General features: G+C 40.9%; 2 protein-coding genes across 3 annotated transcripts; both read right to left on the bottom strand.

The window, feature by feature from the left end:
• Window positions 1-3,388: 3,388 nt before the first annotated feature.
• calcrlb (calcitonin receptor-like b) lies at window positions 3,389-20,117 on the bottom strand. 2 transcript variants are annotated; one of them, XM_083560660.1, is made up of 13 exons: window positions 19,783-20,117; window positions 11,244-11,323; window positions 10,962-11,082; window positions 9,017-9,130; window positions 8,245-8,351; window positions 7,843-7,934; window positions 7,631-7,757; window positions 6,936-7,089; window positions 6,777-6,837; window positions 6,391-6,457; window positions 5,844-6,059; window positions 5,680-5,721; window positions 3,389-4,952 (listed from the first exon to the last, which is right to left on the bottom strand). In XM_083560660.1, the coding sequence occupies exons 2-13, from the start codon at window positions 11,304-11,306 to the stop codon at window positions 4,734-4,736; spliced, it is 1,383 nt and encodes a 460-aa protein (XP_083416786.1). In that variant the 5' UTR covers window positions 11,307-11,323; window positions 19,783-20,117; the 3' UTR covers window positions 3,389-4,733. The 2 variants fall into 2 exon arrangements, with proteins under 2 accessions (XP_083416786.1, XP_083416785.1); XM_083560659.1 differs by having other exon boundaries at window positions 19,924-20,041.
• Window positions 11,332-12,900, bottom strand: LOC310736802 (uncharacterized protein; the record flags this gene model as incomplete). Its single annotated transcript, XM_083560648.1, has 2 exons — window positions 11,332-12,256; window positions 12,305-12,900. The coding sequence occupies 2 exons, from the start codon at window positions 12,898-12,900 to the stop codon at window positions 11,413-11,415; spliced, it is 1,440 nt and encodes a 479-aa protein (XP_083416774.1). The 3' UTR covers window positions 11,332-11,412.
• Window positions 20,118-20,338: the final 221 nt, after the last annotated feature.

Below are 20,338 nucleotides of genomic sequence, written 5' to 3'. Positions count from 1 at the left end.
AGACAGAGCGTGCTGCCAGTAAAGACGTACAATCGGAGGAAAATTCCTTTTCAACTCCATGTGCTGGAGATTTCCTTCTCCGATAAAAAAACAACACCTTTGGCCTTTCACACACTTTATCTTCTGCAACCTTCAAAATAGACTTCACATGGAGCATGATTAAAGCGCTGCATGGCGATTTCCACGCTGATAACGAAAAGTCTGGCGTTTATAGCCATGTGAGATCTTAGGCCAGATGTGCCCTCCGTCTCGGCAGCAGTGGTTTAGATATACCTCATACGGGCTTAATGTTGTGCTCTTATAAGCAATTAATCACGTATGTCCCGAAGAGTTCCAGAGAAGTTCCCCAGATTTCTGCCAATGTGTTTACTTGTGCTATAGCAACTGTAAACAGTTATTTCCTCATCAGCTTCTCGTTTTCCCCTCTTTCTTTCTTGAGAAATAAAAGTTTTGAAGCCTCCGCCCTTAGTAACGTCTTTTATTTTTGAGCACTGACATCGGAGACTCCTTCCATAAAGTCTAAATAAAGCAAAAAGTTCATTTTATAAACTCGTAATAAACCTAATAAATTCTGACCAATCTTATAAATCAGTGTGAACGCTGGATTGTGATTGGCTCAAGGCTCAGGTGTGAGTTCAGATCGTTTATCAGTTGAATCAGTGTTAATGCGCTCTTTTAAAATGCCAGTAACCACCATAGTAACATACAGTTCCTGGTCCATCCAGAATGAGACAGCTATTGTGAACATTTCCTAACAAAGCTCCATGAAGGATTTTTGCGTGTGGCGTAAATAATATGGGAAATACAGAGATTTCGATCAACACACTACCACAATTGGGACTTGAGCAAGGCCCGTAACCCTCAACTGCTCAGTTGTAAGTCGCTCTAGAAAAAGGTGTCTGTAACATCTCGCTCTGGATTCTCACATTTTCCTTTAAATACAATAATTGACTTTGTATCTGGTGAAAGGTTTGGTCTTTTATCCGGTATTGAGAGCGTGATTCAAGCTCCCAGAAATGTTCACTTACAAAATACATTTGATTCATTGTCCTTGTATTCTTTTTAAAACTCATCACCTCACTGGATTCTGGGTACTGGCTGTGGAATGTGTGTCGCATCCTGTGCGGGATCCTGATGAATCCGCAGGAGTCCTGGAGGTGACTATGAGTCAAGGTGTAACCTTCTGCATTTAAAACCTTTTCTCAACCTGCTCTAGAAAAACCCTGTTCAACTGCAAAGGGGTCGATAGTTCAAGGGGAGAGGAAAGAAAAAGCGACTCGTCGTGATTAAAGAAAAGAGCCGAATTGTGTAACGCTGCATCGTGAGAAACGTGTTTGCGATTGGCTTCTAAGAAAAAGATCATCAGTGTCATTCAATTTTTTTTAGTTCTCAATGTGAGCTGGAAGATTAATTACACGTGTCCGAAGCTGTTTGTTTCGAAAGTAAGATTCAAACATAAAATATGAGATCTGAGGCTTTTCTCAGAGCCTGGCTTTTCTTTCTCCTTGCATGTGTAAGTCATCTGGAGGAGACTGAAGCTGGTGAAAAGGGAGGGAAGGAGTTGCGGATTTTTTCATTAGTGCATATGGAACCAATGTGGAGCGCCGCAACGACCAGATGCTCGGCTCTGAAATCGATTTCAGTTCCCAAAATGTGAAAAAAAACAAAAACAAATTGTAAATGAACAAAGGCAAAATGCTGGGACATACAACCCCACACAGAGACCCCCCACCACACACACACACACACACACACACACACACACACACACACACACACACACATACACACACAGAGTTGAATTCTGGTTGTCAGCAGGAGAGTGTGGCAGCACCAAATCCGAGCTTCCTTCCTATGCTGTTCCCACAGGCAGGAACACATGTCAGCTGTGCGCTGTTTACTCCTGCCTCCCTGATTTTCCATCGCGTGTATTCTTGCATTTGTGTGTGTGTGTGTGTGTGTGTGTGTGTGTGTGTGTGTGTGTGTGTGTGTGTGTGTAAGGAAGTGACACATCCTGTTGGACTGAAGCGACCACCGGCAGTCACATATCACTTAGCGATGTGACCTTCAACTATATCTTTAGCAACCTGGCAGCATGGACCAAGTAATCCAGAAGAGAAGATTCTCCTGGAGCTGGATCGGTCAACATGTCACCTCCAGAAATATCGGAAATGGACTTCTCAAAAACCCAGTGCCCTTTACCTTTCTTCAAACAAACCCTCATTCTTATAAGAACCTCTTCTTTGAATGATGGTATTTTGTCTCTGTCATGTCTGTGACAAAGTAATCAAGAAAATGCTCCAGAACATCATTCGCTACCTTTGAGAAAAATATGCTACACAGATGTCGTCCTTTTCTCTGTCATCCATCAGCATGGGACGAAGAGTTTTCAGTACAAAAGAGACAGAGAGGATGTCAGGTGATGAATATTAAAAACCCAGTACTGGTGGTAGAATCCTCCTGTTTCTGGAATGTTCCGTAACACTCTTCTCATTGTTCCTGGTTCTGTTGTTTGCAACAGGAATTTTTCCAGTTTTGTTACATTCTAGTTTCCACAATGTTCCTGTTTCTAGAACATTACTTGGATCTGGAATGTCTCTACTTCTGGAGTATTCCTGGTCCCTGTTTTTGCTGAAATTGTCCTAGTTGTTTTCGGAATATTACGGCTCCCGGGTCCCTCTCATTTCTGGAATTTCCAGAACCTACTTGTTTCTGAAATGGTCCTGGTTTTTAATTAAACGAATGATTCTGGAATTTTACTGGCTCTGTAATGCTCATTTAATGGAATCCTGGTTCTGGAAAACTTGTTTCTTTTTTGAATGTTAGTGGTTGTGAAGCCCTTTTGTCTCTGGTATGTTCCCAGTTTGGGTCTTTTGTTTCTAGAATGTTTCCAGTTCTTGGAATCTGTTGTTATTGGAATATTTCTGCTCCTGGAACCCCTCTTATTCCTTTAATGTACTTTTATGTACAGGATTCTGGGGTTTCTTGTTTCTGAAATATTCCTGGTTCCAAAACATTCTACGTTCTGAATTGCCTGTTTTTGTAGTATTCCTAGTTCTAAAACTATTTTGTTTCTAGAATTTAGTCTAGTCCTGTAATCCTAATTTCTGATATATTTCTGTTTTGGAACCCTATTGTTTATATATATATATATATATATATATATATATATATATATATATATATATATATATATATATATATATATATATATATATATATATATATATATTCTTAGTATCTAAAACATTCTTGGCTTAGTGTCTAGAAAGTTCTCATTTTCGGAATCCTCTCGGAACGTTCCCAGCTCTGGAATGATCATGTTTCTGGAATGGAATTGACCACAAGCATTTATTACCAAATGAACGAGACTACACATTACCCAGTCTGCTGGTTCAATAAACGATTTTATATGGTTGCATTTGGATCTTATGAACAAGTACACTATGGTGTAAAAGGAAAAAAAAAAAAGTATTGAAGGAAACTCGGAAGTACAATTACGACCTACAAAATATTGTGAGAAATAACTTATAAAGGAAAAAAAACAACAGCGACTCGGCGTCTCTGACACGCGGCCCAGCACTCGAGAAAAAAAAAACCCTAACCGGTCTGGAACTTCCTTTCTTTATATGCCCAGAATTAAACATTTCAGAATGTATGCAAGGATTTATAACTCATTCAGATAATGATGAGTAGATACATAAAAAGGCCTCAGACTGCGCTCGTCACTGCTGCTTTTTTTTTCATAAATATACACGAAAAGTGACATCCATTACACACTGTTCAGAGAAATCTATTTACATTTTTTTTCTTTTTTTCTCCAGCATATGAAGTTGAAATGCCCTAAAAAAATCAATGATATGTTCCAGACATAAAGACTAAGGCCTCCTGCGCTTATTCATTTATTAATTTATAGAAAACTGTAAACGTGTCTGTGCTGACTGTAAGTAGTGAAATGGAGAAAAGGGCACTCTTAAAATAGCTTCTATTTTTTTTTTCCAGTAAACTGCATTAAATGGGTTAATACAGTACTCAAGGCTCATATTTTTAAGACTATCGCTTTTTAAATCTTTAAAACACACGAGAAGTCGACTACCCCGTAACCTGTTATTGTAAAGAACTTAAGAAATAACTGCTTTACTATAAATAATGGCATACAGGATTTCTTTTGCGCTTCTCCTGCCTTTTTTTTAATAAAGTTCCCTTTTCCAGAAATCTTTCAACACATCAGGCGCAAAAACACAACAAAGAACAGATGGAGTTTCACAATCAATACACCCAGTTATAGATATTTTTTTTATACCAAATCTCACAGAACGTCCGTTCCGAGCCAGAGGGAATGTAATCCAGATCTCTTGTAAAGACTCTTGCGTGTTGCTAATCCCACATGCCGTCCTGTTTAAGATTCCGAGCACGGCCAAAACGGGGTGGCGCTTTCATCAGCGTTCACGTTCATCAGTCATGCGGGTTCTAGCCTTCCTCTGCGCTCGGTGTCAGTTCCTCAGCTCGCGCCGTGAATCCCCTTCCCGTTAAGAAATCGCGGAAGACGTTATCTGGACTTGTGATTCAAAAGGCGCTTTTTGTGCCAAAGTACTTTTTGATAGTCCCCGACGGGGGGTGTGTGTGTGTTGGTGGGCGGGGGGGGGTGATTTGCGACGCTTGGAGACCGATGGAGGCTCGCGGCTTGTCTCTGTTTGTTTGTCTTTGCATGCGTAAAGGCATGCGATTTCTCCTCACATGTAGATGTTATCCGAGCGGAGGATGGTGGCCTCCATGTTGTGGAAGCTCTTGCCGTTCAGCGTGTCCATGTGGCTGTCGATGCTGTAGCACCGGTGCACCTCGGTCATGGACGATGTGGTGTAGGAGGTCGAGCGCAAAGCCTCCTTGTTGGCGATCGTGCTGCCGAACTGGACGCGATACTGGTTCCAATGGCGCCGTAACACACTCTGAACCTGCGGAGATGAAGACACCATACAAAGATTTGTTCTTCTGCACGTTTATCTATCCAAAAAAGTAAACAGATAGCGTATGTTCTCTGTATCTGCTGTGTGACATTCTTTTCCTTTGGCATTGCCAGTGTAGAAAGCGAGCTCTTATAATAAAAAAATATATTTTTAGCTAAATATATTTAACATCGGTCAATCAACCAGTCTAATTTCTGATTTATCATGTATCCATAGCTGTTCTGTCAGACTGCTGTTCTTCTATTGGTCGATTTTTACGGTGCTGAGAGAACGCGCACGAGAAACGGTTTTCAACCTACATATCAAATGTCAGTCACAAATTATTGGTCACTTTCTAAATAATAAAAGTTTGGCGCATCTACTGATAATTATATCGAAATAAATAGTTTTACAGATGCACACTTTAAAATTGATGCATCACATCGTTAACTTTTATGATGTTGCACTGATGCAGTTCAGTGATTCTTAACATTTCTAATCTGTAGGTCTGCCAAATGTAAAGATTTTGCACTAGAACATTTATAATCAGTTATGAAGGTTATGGTTAGAGTTTGTACCTTTTTCTATAAAACTTAATTCGAGTGATTTTGAACGAACGCCAGATAGAAAAATGCAGAGGAGCACAATGTCTTAAATGATTCGAGAGTGAGATGAGATGATGTCCGTAAAAAAAAAAGAAGAAAATGTTGCCTTAAATGATATCATAATGACTCACCTCTCCATTGAAGAAGCAGAAGATGGTGGCCACCAGCAGACCCTAGAGATTGGCACGAGAAAAAAACAGATTTACTACTGCGTTAAACAACACATGAACACCATATGGTCCTTCTTCCTTTATCTCTTTGTCATAGCAAGAACTTCTGAGATGTAACCGCTTACCTGATAGTGGATCAGGATGGTCATCATATATGAGTAGACCTCAGAGTGGTGGGCCTCAGGTTTGTAGGACATCAGGACAATCTGGATGCCCAGGAGAGGAACGAGGATCAGTGTGGCTCTCACAGCCTTCATGTATAGGCTGGCCTCAGCTTGGTGGGTCACCTTCAGCTTGGTGATCAATACCCGGACAATGTTCAGGAGGAAGAACAGGTTCACCTGAGAGACAGAGAGAGAGAGAAAAAGTGAAAGAGGGTGATAAAGATACTTTTTCTCATAGGGCCAGGTAGGACCAGAAATTTTGTTTCTTAATAAATGAATAAACATTGTTTAAAAAAGTTTTCTGTATTTACTCTGGATATCTTTGTGTATTGTAAAAATTTGCTTAATGATCTCAATTATTTAACTGGGACAAATATGCAAAAAAAACAAAAAAAACCCCAAATCATAATAAAATCGGGGTGGGAGCAAATACTTTTTCACAGCCCTGTAAGTCAAGTAAAAAAAACACCACACAGTTTGTAATAGAAAAGGGATCGAGATCACTCACCAGTAAAGCGGCACAAATGGGCCCATGAATAATATAAAGCAGAGACGTAGCTGAACTGATCCAACAACTGTGAAACAAAAAAGTAGACATTTTTTACAAAAATTCACATTAAAGTCACCATCAGCTTCTTAATCATGCTTGATGTTACGATCGAAATCTTGAATGTGAGGCCACAGACGTGACGACGCAGCAGAAATTGGGTTTATTGCAACGTAAAATACCAGAGCCAATCAATCACAGTATGCAAATAAATACAGTTTGGGGGAGTGGTTACGTTTGCAAATTCATGATCTGGATTTTTTGGATGAGGGTAAAAAACGCTAAACACTGTTCTGTAGTCAAGAGACATTTACTAACAGTTTATAACAACTGCGAAACGCACTCACTTGTCGTTGTAGTAATGGCTTCGTGCTACAGCGTGTATCACAGCCGGGATAAGAGGAAACCCTGAGAAATATCAAACATCCGAATTTATTCCGTTGCGGTCGTTTCAACAACAATTACACGCTAGAGGAAATCCTAACCATAAGCGACGACGAACTTACCCCAACCCAGCAGGTAATACCACATGAGGCGTTGCTTCTCGGCAAACACGGCCACCACGATGAGCGTGTGGAGATAGATTCCCTCACAAAGCATCCAGAAGTACATGCAGCCCAGAACATACAACTGGACGAACACGTACAGCTTACAGCTTACCTGCGGGGGGGAGGGAATGCCATACTGTTCATCAATGCAAGAACCTCAACGTTCACCACGTAGTGGTAAAACAATTCCTCATAGCATTTTAAAGCCACGATGTACAGAACATCACACAAAGATATCGAGGAAAACGTATAAATACATTTTGAATCAATAAAGCCTAAAAAGTGCATAAATAAGTGCCTGAATCTACAGACAGGATTTGGATTTCACGTGTCTGCGAATCCAATCAAAAGATAATTCTTGGAATTAAATTAGAACAGATTATACTTTTACAGTGTATCCAGTATATATATATATATATATATATATATATATATATATATATATATATATATATAAATCCGTCACGCATGTTCAAATTATTCACACGTTATAATTATTTATAAAAAGCTTCTTTCTTTTCATATTTAAATTTACTGAATGATCATAATAGGCTGTAAGATTTCTAGTTGAATCAGGCTCATCCTATCTAGGCATCGAATCTTCGACAATTTGTAGTCACCCCTAATCAAAACACAAGGTAAAGCCAACTCACCGGGTCGGACCGGACAAATTCCTTGTTTCGCACGACAGCTGTGAACCAAATAATCATTATGATTGAATTCAGGACAAAGGAGAAGAAAAGGTTTTTATGAAGCGTAATCCTCTGGCAACTCAGGCTCCTGAAGAAAAAGGATATAGAAAAAAAAAAGTCGTAAACTAAGAATTTGATGACCCAAAAAAATACAAAATAAAAAACACACTTACTTAAAATGGAAGAATATTATCAAAGAAGCGATCAAAGCGATCAATGACAATCCTTGTCCAATCATGACCATGTAAAACAGGTTAACCGTTGCCTAAAAAAAAAATAAAAAAATCACGTATCATGAACAAACATCGTTACCGATTCGAATATATTTAAATGAGCCATAACAATCCATGCAGATATGTTAAACACCCTAAAAGCAGTTACAGCAAACCTGGTTAGCATTAAGTGAGCATCTAGCAAATTAGCATGTGATCTGAGATCCACCGCTAGTTTGTTAGGTCACTTTTAGTGTCCTATGGTGATATACTGCATAAGCTTTTTATTTTGGTATTGCAGCAGTAGTGTTCATTTCTGAGGATGTGTACGTGACAAAAACGTGACACAGGTGTATTACGTACGCGCTCGGCAGTTTGTTTTCTACAGGAGGTGAAATTGGTCCAGGTTCTGTTGCTGGAAGGGTGGACGAACCACTTGCCCGATTCGGTGCATATTTTCGTGGCCATCTCTGAAAGAGTAAAGAGTACAAATTTGCTAATTATTACATACATAAAAGACAATTCAGCACTAAAATCAGGATCAATTGGGAAGCAAACTAGCAAGCAACGTGTTTATTCTGGGCATGTGCCTGCCCTGTCAGTTTGTCATTAGACAAAAGTTTGTAGACACCTGTCTATAAGAAGCATTCACGATTTCTGAACCTCCTATTTCCACATTGAGTCCCCATTTGTTGGTATAATAAGCTCCACTCTTCTGGGAAGATGTTCCACTAGATTTTGTGGACTTTTGTGGAGATTCATTTAGCCACTAGGGTGGTAGTAAAGTTAGGAACTGATGTAAGTGAGGTGAGGAGGCCTGGGGCGCAGTCAGCATTAACCACATATGGCTGGAAAAGCCAGGTGTCCCAATACTTTTGGGGATAACGTGTAGCTCGTTGCAACAGTTTCTAAGCTCAAGTTTTGGCATATTGAATTGAATACAGAAGTGTTTAAATGAAAACTGCAGCATGTTTTTGAACAAAAGGAAATGTACTAAAAGCATATTTACTGAATTTATTTATATATTAATATTTATTTATATACTTTGTCACAATATATAAAAAAGACTGTATGTATATATACTGTATATGAACTGAACTGAGCTGCAATGATATACAGTGTATTTTTTTTTTACCCGTAGTGTCAAAGTCTGTGTAGTAATCAGGACAGTGTTGTGTTGCGGTGTTTCCGGCCTCCACTTCATCCCAACACAGCCAGCCATCCCACGTTCTGTTACACATCAGCCCGGCTGTGTATACACACACACACACACACACACACACACACACACACACACACAGCCTAAATCTTCATTTTTCTTCCACTTTTTTGAGACTGCACATACTGTATATAATAAATATAAGAAATATCATGATACATGTTTTGTTTGCAATAATTAAATAAATAATTATCAAATCCACACGATGCCACAGAGTCAAGAGAAAAATCGACTGTAATCTGTAATCACAGCTGTCAATCATAGCAACAATAGCCAATCAAGGATGTCTACGGCCCCTCCCTATCCTCCTGGCTTTGATCTCACCTCTGTAAAAATGTGTTAACGTCTTCAGTACGGTCAAATTCATATGGTATGTCCTGTAATCTCATAATAATAAATAGTCGATCAACGTGACTTTCGAGTTCGTTTGAACAATTCTCTAACGATAAACAGCAACAAGAGTTAATCTCGTTCTTCTTAACATCCTCGCTGCTTCCCTGAATTCAGCAAGCTAGTCGTACACTGCAGCTCAATCATATTTACTGACAGAAGACTCGGATGTATTCTCACCAGTCAGCCACAAAAAAATCAAAAACGAGACAATCTTCATGCTCGCTGTCAAACAAAATGTCTGGCCTTGAAACAGCTGGAGCTGCGTGACGGTATTATATTGAGCGTTTGCAGATGAACAATGCATAGAGTGGGACACGCCCGAAACACAACACAATCGCATTCCAGCAAGTGAGTTTCTATTCACTCGGAGAAGAAAAGAAACCTAAATATATGTGTCTACTTTTGTTTCTGAAGCGTCCTCACACACGATTCATCAACATTTAAATCCAATGGAGGAGAAAATCAGTTCATACTATAACATTAACGTTTATGACATTTGGCAGTCGCCTTTATCCAGAGCAACTTACGATTATCTCTTTTATACAAAACTGAGCAGATGTGGGTTAAGAGCCTTGCTTAAGGGCCCGGCAGTGGCCACTTAGTGGTGGTGGTGATTTGAACTCACAACCTTCCTATCAGGAATCCAACATCTTAACCACTGCGACGTGTACAATTACATCCATTTTATTAAGACCATCTACGTTATGTTTCAGTGAATTTCTGAATTTGGATTGACCAGAAGGCTCTTGAATCGATTTCTGAAATTCTGACAATAGTGTAATACTTTTACATTTCTAGAGTAAATAAAGCAGATGCGCTGAATAAACGGATACAAACAGAAAATGTAATTGTTTGGAGGGTGTTTTCATGAGGGTTTTACTTCCACATTCATGCAAGGAGTCTCCAATATCAAGAGTCAGAAGTAAAGCTGCAACTTTAAGGACTTTATGCTTTGTTCAAGAACAAGCCAAGTTTCACCTTATTGAATGGATAAAAATAAAAAGAACTAAAAGACTTCATATTTCATGTTCAAGATTAAATAAAAAAATTGAAATTGAAATGGCTTTGGTAGAAAAGGTATTAAACATTATAGGAATTGTGTGTCCTTTTGTGATTTTTTTACACTTAATATAAAATATTCAATCAAATCCACAAATGATCATCTTTGCACAGTGAGTGAGTTTTAGTGTAAGTGGCTCTAAATACAATAAAGGCAACATCCACAATAATCTGGAAAAATTCTTAAAAACCCTCCGCTTGCAGACTTTGGTTTTCAGTCGTTTCCCAAAAGTTGCTCATCCACACTGAAACATCTAAAAACGTAGTGTGGACATGGCCACAGCTGCTATTACAATGGAAACAATGCTTTATAAGTAAATAATTGTAAGATAAACGTATGGAAAATTTGTGAACAAGTTTGAAAAAACCCCGACTTTTAAAGTCGTTTATACCCTGCACACTTTCTCACCTATTCGGTCATGATCCCTTGAGATCTTCTGGTAGCACTCAAACTGGGCCATCATGATCTTGTTGCGAGGTTCTTCGTCATCGTGAGTGCCGTTCTTGGACGAGTGGCCCACGGTGATTAACTGCAAATTGAAAGCAAAAGGGTCAGAAGACAATCCAGAATACACCAGGCTTCTTTTCACAATACCTCCATAAACAGCACATACATAAATAATAACAGAAACTAAATGCACTGAGTTATGCTGCACTGTAATGGCATAACAGGGACTGGAGGACACTGTACCTGACATAATATGGACAGCAACAAAAATGAGGTTATCCAGTATCCGAACATGGTTCTTCTCATGAATTCACACAACGGTCCTAAAAAAAAGTACTTTATTATTGATATTGCAAGCATGAAAGGTGCAAACGAATCACAAATAACATAAAAATGCTTCAGTGCACTTTTACTAAATGGATTGGCATGAAATATAAACAGACACATGAGAGGCATTAAGGGGTGGGGAGTGTAAGAGGTGGGGAGTGTAAGAGGTGGGGAGTGCAATGAATGGGGAGTGTAATGGGCTGAAAGTATAAAGGATAGGGAGTGTAAGAGGTGGGGAGGGTAATGGATATGGAGTGTAATAGATAGGGTGTGAAATAAGCTGAAGGTGTAATGGATATGGAGTGTATTGGATATGGAGTGTAATGGATACAGAGTGTAATGGATACAGAGTGTAATCGGCTGGGAGTGTAATGGATAAGGAGGGTAATGGAACTGGGAGTGTAATAATGGGGAGTAAATGGGACGGAGAGTGTAAGAAGTGGGGAGTGTAAGGGGTGGGGTATGTAAGGGGCAGGGAGTGTAAAGGGTGGCATGTGTATTGGAATAGTAGTGTAAGAGGTGGTGAGAGTAAGGGGGGAGGAGTGTAAAGGGGCAGAGTGTGTATTGGACTGGTAGTGTAAGGGGTGGGGTATGTAAGGAGTGGTGAGTGTAAGGGGCAGGGAGAGTAAAGAGGTGGAGTGTGTATTGGACTGGTAGTGTAAGGGGTGGTGAGTGTAAGAGGCAGGAAGAGTAGAGAGGTGGAGTGTGTATTGGACTGGTAGTGTAAGGGGTGGTGTATGTAAGGGGTGATGAGTGTAAGGGGTGGTGAGTGTAAGGGGTGGTGAGTGTAAGGAGTGGGGTATGTAAGGGGCAGGGAGTGTAAAGGGTGGCGTGTGTATTGGAATAGTAGTGTAAGGGGTGGTGAGTGTAAGGGGGGAGAGGTGTAAAGGGGCAGAGTGTGTATTGGACTGGTAGTGTAAGGGGTGGTGTATGTAAGGGGTGATGAGTGTAAGGGGTGGGGTATGAAAGGGGTGGTGAGTGTAAGGGGCAGGAAGAGTAAAGGGGTGGAGTGTGTATTGGACTGGTAGTGTAAGGGGTGGTGTATGTAAGGGGTGATGAGTGTAAGGGGTGGTGAGTGTAAGGGGTGGTGAGTGTAAGGAGTGGGGTATGTAAGGGGCAGGGAGTGTAAAGGGTGGCGTGTGTATTGGAATAGTAGTGTAAGGGGTGGTGAGTGTAAGGGGGGAGAGGTGTAAAGGGGCAGAGTGTGTATTGGACTGGTAGTGTAAGGGGTGGTGTATGTAAGGGGTGATGAGTGTAAGGGGTGGGGTATGAAAGGGGTGGTGAGTGTAAGGGGCAGGAAGAGTAAAGGGGTGGAGTGTGTATTGGACTGGTAGTGTAAGGGGTGGTGAGTGTAAGGGGTGGGGTATGTAAGGGGTGATGAGTGTAAGGGGTGGTGAGTGTAAGGGGTGGGGTATGTAAGGGGTGGTGAGTGTAAGGGGCAGAGAGAGTAAAGGGGGCGAAGTGTGTATTGGACTGGTAGTGTAAAGGGTGGTGAGTGTAAGGGGTGGGGCATGTAAGGGGCAGGGAGTGTAAAGGGTGCTGATAAAAGCAGAAATGCCTCCTGGGGCTTCATGGGACAGTGAGTGGTGACTTGAATCGATAAAACTGCTGCATGTGTAATCCAGGTTAAAACAATGGATCAAGTCTCCCATGTGGCAAAATATTTTCGTTGTAGCTGTAAGGAAGTGGAACTCAGTATGATTAACACCAGAAATATATCAAGCAAGATGGAGAAGCATTCAGTTGATAGCAAGTTCGATTCTCTTTGATGCTACAAGCATCCATAGACTAGACTGTGGGAGGAGCGTAATTATCACAGCAGCATTAGCCAATTAGGAGGGTCAGTGAACTCATGTATGCGTAAGAGTAGGGAAGGTGTGTTAGCGTAAACAGCAGTGTGTTTGATGACAAATACTTGGCTAACGTGTAGGAATTGTCATGGTAAAAAAAATGGATAAAAACCAGACCAATATCAGCAAAGAAGGAATAAAGGTTTTGAAGTACCCCATGTACCTCGGTTGTGTAATTCCAAACCAGTCACGAGACATTTCGGAAAAAAAATCTCACAATTCAGAGAACAAAAGGGTCTCAGAATGTAAGTGGCCCCTCTAAAAGAAACAAGTGACCTCAGCCTGGCCCCCTCTGTTGAAATGGTCTAGAAACATAAGTGCAAGAACAGAATTTCACAACACTTTCTCTCTGATGACTTTCCGGTGGTTAGTTGCATTGGCTCTGTTTTAGTAAACTTTGATTTTCCCCAAGCAAACAGCCGGGGATCGATGAGCCCATTGTCCGAGCCAAGACTGTAGCAACAGAGCTGTTATAAGGCCAAAGGCAAGTGGAAGAAATCCAAGCCTTCTTGACATAATAGTCCAGTCTATTGAGGGACGCCTGACTACAACACGGGGGGAAGCGTCAATATCCTTCAGACCTACACTAGAAGACTCACTTGTGGGCGCTTTGGATGCAGATGTGCAAACCAGAGCCAAGGTTCTAAAAAAAAAAGGAAAGACTGGTACGCACAGTGATGACCTTTGGTTTTAATGAGCATCACTTAGCATTAGGTGAAAGGTGTCTGGGTAACACAGTCATCAGAATTATATAAGTAAAAGTAGACGTAAAAGAGGAGACATTTCATCAAAACAATGACCTGATTGGCTGAAAAAGTTTCTGCTTAAGCATGACTTGGAATGGAATCGCAAGCGGGAGTGAGGTTACATCATTTACATCTTTCTAGCTAATCTGATGGCTTTGGTCTTTGTGAAAATGTTTACAAATTCCAAGCTCCAATAAATTTTTCCTAGATTTCCGTCCCCGTAATGACCGTTTAATGTGAAAACTATGCTTGCTTTAGAAAAGAAATGAATCCTCTGGCTTGCGATCAATCTCTCATCTCTCAGATGGTTTAAGGAAACCCGAACCCTGTTTCTCCGACCGTTCCAATGCTAATAGTAGCCAAGCAGCTCGAACGTGTTCGCGGCTCTCTGTTGTTGTTTTCCTTTTTTAATCAAGAATCGTCGGGCCATCTGTGGCCAAGGGGCACTAGACGCCATGTGATTCTTTTGTTCGACCTCCAAACATTTCCTGCTTGGAATTGGGGGGTGGGGGGTGGGAAGGGGTGCAAAACCACATGATTCGCCTCATATGTGGAAAACTATCCATTCCCCCCCCACCCCATGCCTTTGTGGAATTGTAGGAAAACACGCTTCCCAGAAGTCCAGACAGAAAGCACGTTTTTTTTCTTCTATTAACACCCATCTGAAAGAAAACCGTGCTTTTATTAGGAAATGCCACACTTTTTTTTTCTTGGTCACATCATAAAGTAAATACACCTGCGTCCAATGAACTTGAATGTTATCGGCTTGGTCAGAGATTCCGCTTGCTGTGAACAAACAGCTGTAATGTTAAATTTTTAACAAATTTTTTATTATACAATGCAGTGTAAGATTTTGTGCAGGCTATTAATACATGGTGCTGAAAAACATATGTGGTGTCCGTCCTGTTAAACCTTCCTTCCTGCTTTTCCTTCCCTCGTTCTCAGAATCTCTGGCTGACAAGCGGGACCGGGGCATCCGTACTAACAAAACAAAACGCCGTACGGTCCGACCTGAAAAACTTTACTGGCTCGCTCTGGCACTTTGGTTACAATAATGCATTGTTTGATGAAAAACCTTCGGGACCTAAGTCCTTGAAAACGCCTTTCTTTAGCTCCTGCTGAGACGACGTGGGTTCGTACTGTCACACGAAAGTAGCTTGTAAGAAATTTTGTTTACAGACGTTTTATTAAAATAGAATCCTTTTAATACTCCAGGCTGTGGGCTAAAAGTGTGAGAATACGCCACTGTCATTGCATGTCGTTATGTTATGTAACAGTATTACAATGGGACAATTTATCCTTCTGGTTCGGTCTAATTAACTGCGTAGTTTGAGTTTTAAGATGATTGGAAGGCCATTGGTTAAAACCCCACTGCCAAGATGCCACTGTTGGGCCCTTCAGCAAGGCCTTTATCCCCCCTTTCTGCTCCAGGGGTTTCTGCTCCAGTATCATGGCTGGCCCTGTGTTCTGACCCCAGCTCCCTAACATCGCTGGGATTTGCGAATAAAGAATTTCACTGTGTGTCAGTGTATATATCAAAATTCAAAACATCTTTCTTTTTCTTTCTGTAATTCCAAACTCACCATAAATATAAATGTTCCAGTGTTTCCTCAGTAAGAAATGCGACAGCGAAGATGTCATGAGAACCAGTTTAAACCGGCTTATCACAAACGCTGCCGTTTCATTGGTCCAAAATGGCGGAAAACCGCGGTAGATGATTTCATTCAGCTTAACCGTTTTGAGTCGGTGAGTGAGCAGGACACGTATCTGATTAGCAGCTTATACTGCTTCTCAGTAAGAGTTCTACGAGTCCACTATGTTTTCTGAGCGTACATCAGACCTGGTGATGAACAGAATGATAGGCATTCATTTGTTCTTCTAACCATACTTCCATCTTTTGGTAAGTGCTTGGTCCTGGTCAGGGTCACAGAAAAAACATCAGAAGGACAAATATTGTATGGTTTTATAATAAAACTTCCACATTGTCCACATTACTGTCCGTGTTAAATATCAAAAGTTTGTGGACACCTGACCTTAAGATTGGTAGGTTCTTTTTGGACATCCCATTTCACGTTTAGTCCCCATTTGCTGTTATGATAAACTCTACTCTTTTTGGGAAGTTGTTCCACCAGATTTTGGAAATTTGTGTGACATTCATTCAATCCCAAAGGGGCTCAATAGGATTTAAGGCTCTATAACAGGAGATCCACTCTAACCCATTGAAAGCAGATGTTCATTGAGCAGGCTTTGTGCACAGTGGCATTTTCAAGCTTAGAACAGTTTTGTGTCTCCTAGTACACATGATGGGAAAATTGTGTGCCATCAACTTTAAACATGTACCACATAAGGCTGGAAAGTTTACGTGTCCCAATGCTTTGTCCATATAGAGTCATTCTGGACTCACTGGATTTTCTACATTCTCTCTGACTCTCTGACTCAATGGTGTTTTTCTTGCGGTTTTGCTGTTTATTCTTTTAGAACTTTGACAAGAGGTAATTGCTTCTTGAACACAGCCCGTTCAGGAGCTAGCTAAAGTCTAAAAGGATTGGAAAACTCGGCCCGGATTTGGGCTACGGTGCTACGTGCATTGTAATTGAAATATACCTTCGTTTATCTTTTCTTCGTTATATCAATGCGATAGTAACTATTATTATATCTGTAAACAAAAAAAAGATTTGATGGTTATTTTATGGAAAAGTCAGGTGTCCCAATACTTTTGAGCAAGCATTGCATGCGTGTTGTGTTTGTGTACTGTACTTTTAATGACACACATGCAATGCTTTCTCAAAAGTATTGGGACACCCGAATTTCCAGCCCTACATGGTTCTTCCTCAAACTGCAACCACAAAGTTGAAGGCACTCAATTGCACAAGATGTTTTTGGATTAAATAAATTTTCCCTTCATTTGAAATAGAAGAGCCAGAACTGTTCCAGCATGACAGTGACCCTGTACTCAAAGTCGGCTCCATTAAGATCTGCTTTACTTGGGTTGGATTTGGTGAAAGATCTCCTTCTATAGAGCTTCAACCCTGTTAAACAACTTTGGGTTGAATTTTTCTTGCTAACTGCACCCCAGGCCTCGTCACCTCACCTTCATCAGTACCTGACTTTACGAACCCTTGTGGCTGAATGAATCTCTACAAATGTTAGTGGAACATCTTCCCAGAAGAGTGAAGCTTATTATAAGAGCAAGTGGGGGTTTAATGTGGAATGGGATGCCACATACCAATCTTAAGGCCACAGACATTTGTTGACATATAATATATTAATAGAGAAAACATTCATATTACATCCATACAATATGTGAGGTATGAAAAGGATCAGGTTTTCATAGCTGGCGATGAAATAAATTATTATTGATGAATAAATTAAGAGCAGGAATTCTTGTCGTTTTAATATAATCACGATACTTTTCCCAATAAAGAATCCTAAAAGTTGAGGAAATGATAAAAACCGGGGGGGAAAGTTTTTGAGGTAGCCGTGTTATTGTCTCCGAATTTGCAGAACGGCGATGAGGAAACCTTTCCATATCTATATTGGGATTTCCTTGGGTGTGCTAGGGGTCACTACAGGAAACCGGAATGGCAGTGACTTATTTGCTGTTGTTGTAGAGTTGCAGAAAAGGCCCAAACATCTACTCATGAACTCTGTTAAAATGCTCTGCGCTAAGGAAGAGACATTAAAGTGTCAGGAGAACGATCTCTAGAAGAACACAAAACAGCTTCATAAAACTGAGCTTTTTCTCCAGACTCCACTCTGTCCTGCCGTTACCCTAACCCTGAACCTCAGCGATGTAGGCATGGGGTGGATTTTAAAGCAAAGAAATAAAATCGGTGGAGGCCTGCATGGACGTGGACGATCGGTGGAAAAACAAAGAGCCGAAACCTGATAACCTGGTGCCCTTCCTGATGAGCACGAGGAGGAGTTTATGAGATGTTTCTGCCGTTCCCCTCCTCCCTCTTGCTTGTTCTCTTGCCTGGCCCCTGGCTGCTCTTCCATCCAGCCCCTTATATCAGGAAACCTGTGTCAGTGCTGACAGTTTGTTTAACTCGTGTCAGTTTGGGAACCACCCATGGACATCAAACTGGGGGGAAAAAATAAATTTTTCCACTTCACACCTAAAGAGTGTGAGATAAGAGACAGCCAACACCTAGCACATTCCGGATTCGCCTAATGTTGCAAAAATGTGTGCAACACACACACACACACACACACACACATACTGTACATACGATCTCGAAAATGATTTACTGCAATTTACAGTTTACTACAAATATTTATGTGTCACAAGTAGAACAACTTCACAACACGACCTCGTCAGGACTTCACTCATACAGCTGATGCGATTTAAATAACTGTAAACATTTGTTATATAATTTAGCAATCCTATTTTTAATATCATAATTAAATAAAATCCACATAATTACAAACTCAGCATGAGTTTGTTCGTAATTTCTAGCTTAATTACTATCAATCTGTTTCAAATCTCTGGCGAGACACGAACCTAAACCTTTTTTTTTTGCAGGATTTGGTCTCGAGACCTTTGTTCCATGGTTTAATATGCGAAGTGTGTTTGAGGATTATTAGAGTGTGAGAGCAGCCCTCTCTCGCCAGCAAACATGTTCCACGCTTAACGCCTGTTTCACAACCGGACCTCAAACTTCCTCCAAACTTCAGCAGCAAAGTGGAAAAGACAAGCGTGCTTTATAGGGATTCAGGAAGCCAAAAAAAAAAGCCAAAAGGCGCCGAACACGGCCACACAGAGGGAGGAAAGAAGAAGAGGAAGAAAAAACTCTCTGGAGTCCAGCTGGACTTGTGAAACGTTCGTCTGACTCAATCCTGTGGACGTAAATCATCAAATTTATAAACACCGGCTCAAAGCTGGAGGTGTTAATTCAACAATGGAGCTCGTCTATGGTTTGTTCAACACAGCAGGAGTTGGAGCTATACGCAAAATTAAAGGGTTCTGTCAATGGAAGGGGGGGGGGGGGTAGGTTAGACGACATCAGAGACGACGACGACAACGACAAGACATCAAGCGACAAAAATCCAGAAAAGGAAATGTGAAAAATCAAAAACTGGCTTAAACTGATTGATAGAAACAACTTTCAGTTTGATCCCTTTTTTTAATCCCAGTTCGGGCAGAGGGAACATTTCCCCCACCTATATTCTTGGCACCTCCAGAAGAAACCCAGTGCTCCTTCAGAACAACAGCCAGAACAACCTTCTGGATCCAAATGTAAACTGCGTTCACACACAGTCATCACTGCACACTACAGTAAAACACTTCAACAGCAAATTCCACACTGTGCAACACTGTGACTTCACAAAAGCCAGCTGTTAGATACATACACAACATACACAGCAGTATTGTGCAACAAAGACCCCTGAAGACCCCCCAAAAACCTTTACAACCGCAACCCCTTATGCAACACGAAAAATAAAACTGTAACCACTGGAGAAAAAAAATACAGCCATTCTGTCCCATGAAAACCCATTTTGTCCCATTTAAAACCATTCTGTCCCATGTAGAACCAAACTGTCCCATTAAAAACCATTCTCACCATGAATAACCATTCTGCCTTATAAAAACCCAGTCTGATCCATAAAAAACCCCTGAACAGCTACTCTGGCCCATGTCCCGCACTTCATTCCTGGTATATGGGTGCAAGAACACGCAATGGAGAACTTTTCAAGACGCACGCGCTCCATGTTGCTGCCACAGCGCAACGACGCAACATCTGCGCAAAAAAAAAAAAAACATCTGCGCAAAATTGATATAATTCAGTAATAAGACAAGACGAGGACAATTCGGTTTTTCTTTTTGTTGTTGTTGTAGTTTTCATTCATCCAACTCACCGCACGGGAACAAGAAATCCGAGAGAAAAGCCAATAAAATACAATAAAATAAAATAAAAAACAATAATAATTTAAAAAATAAAAAGTTTTGGTGGAAAGAAATAAAGGAAGTCAAGAAGAGAAGCGCGCGCTGTTCCTCACTCAACACATCCAAGGCGCGCGATCATGGACTGCAGGATGGCGTGATGAAGCGCAGTGACGTTCTCCTTTCTCTCTCTCTCGCTCTCTCTCTCTCTTTCTCACACACACACACACGCACGCACACTCTCTATCCCACTTTCTCTCTCACTTCTCTTTCTCTGGTTGGTCAACTCTCCAAAACTCCCTGGGCAACTGTGTAACGGAGCCTCAGACTTCCGGTGACATCAGAGCTCCAGTTCTGTTTCCATGTCCCCCCTACAGATCCTGTGGACTTTCATACCCAGATGTGCACCACCTCCAGCCTGTGTTTCAGCCTGCATGCATTTGCATTTGCATGATTCATTTAATTGCATTCAATTTCAGAGCTGCATAATTATTATCTGTATCTCAACAAGCTTTGATTTGTACAAAAAAA

Source organism: Silurus aristotelis, assembly GCF_946808225.1.
Source record: "Silurus aristotelis genome assembly, chromosome: 2".
Lineage (NCBI taxonomy): Eukaryota > Metazoa > Chordata > Actinopteri > Siluriformes > Siluridae > Silurus > Silurus aristotelis.
This window is presented reverse-complemented; position numbering and strand designations above follow the sequence as displayed.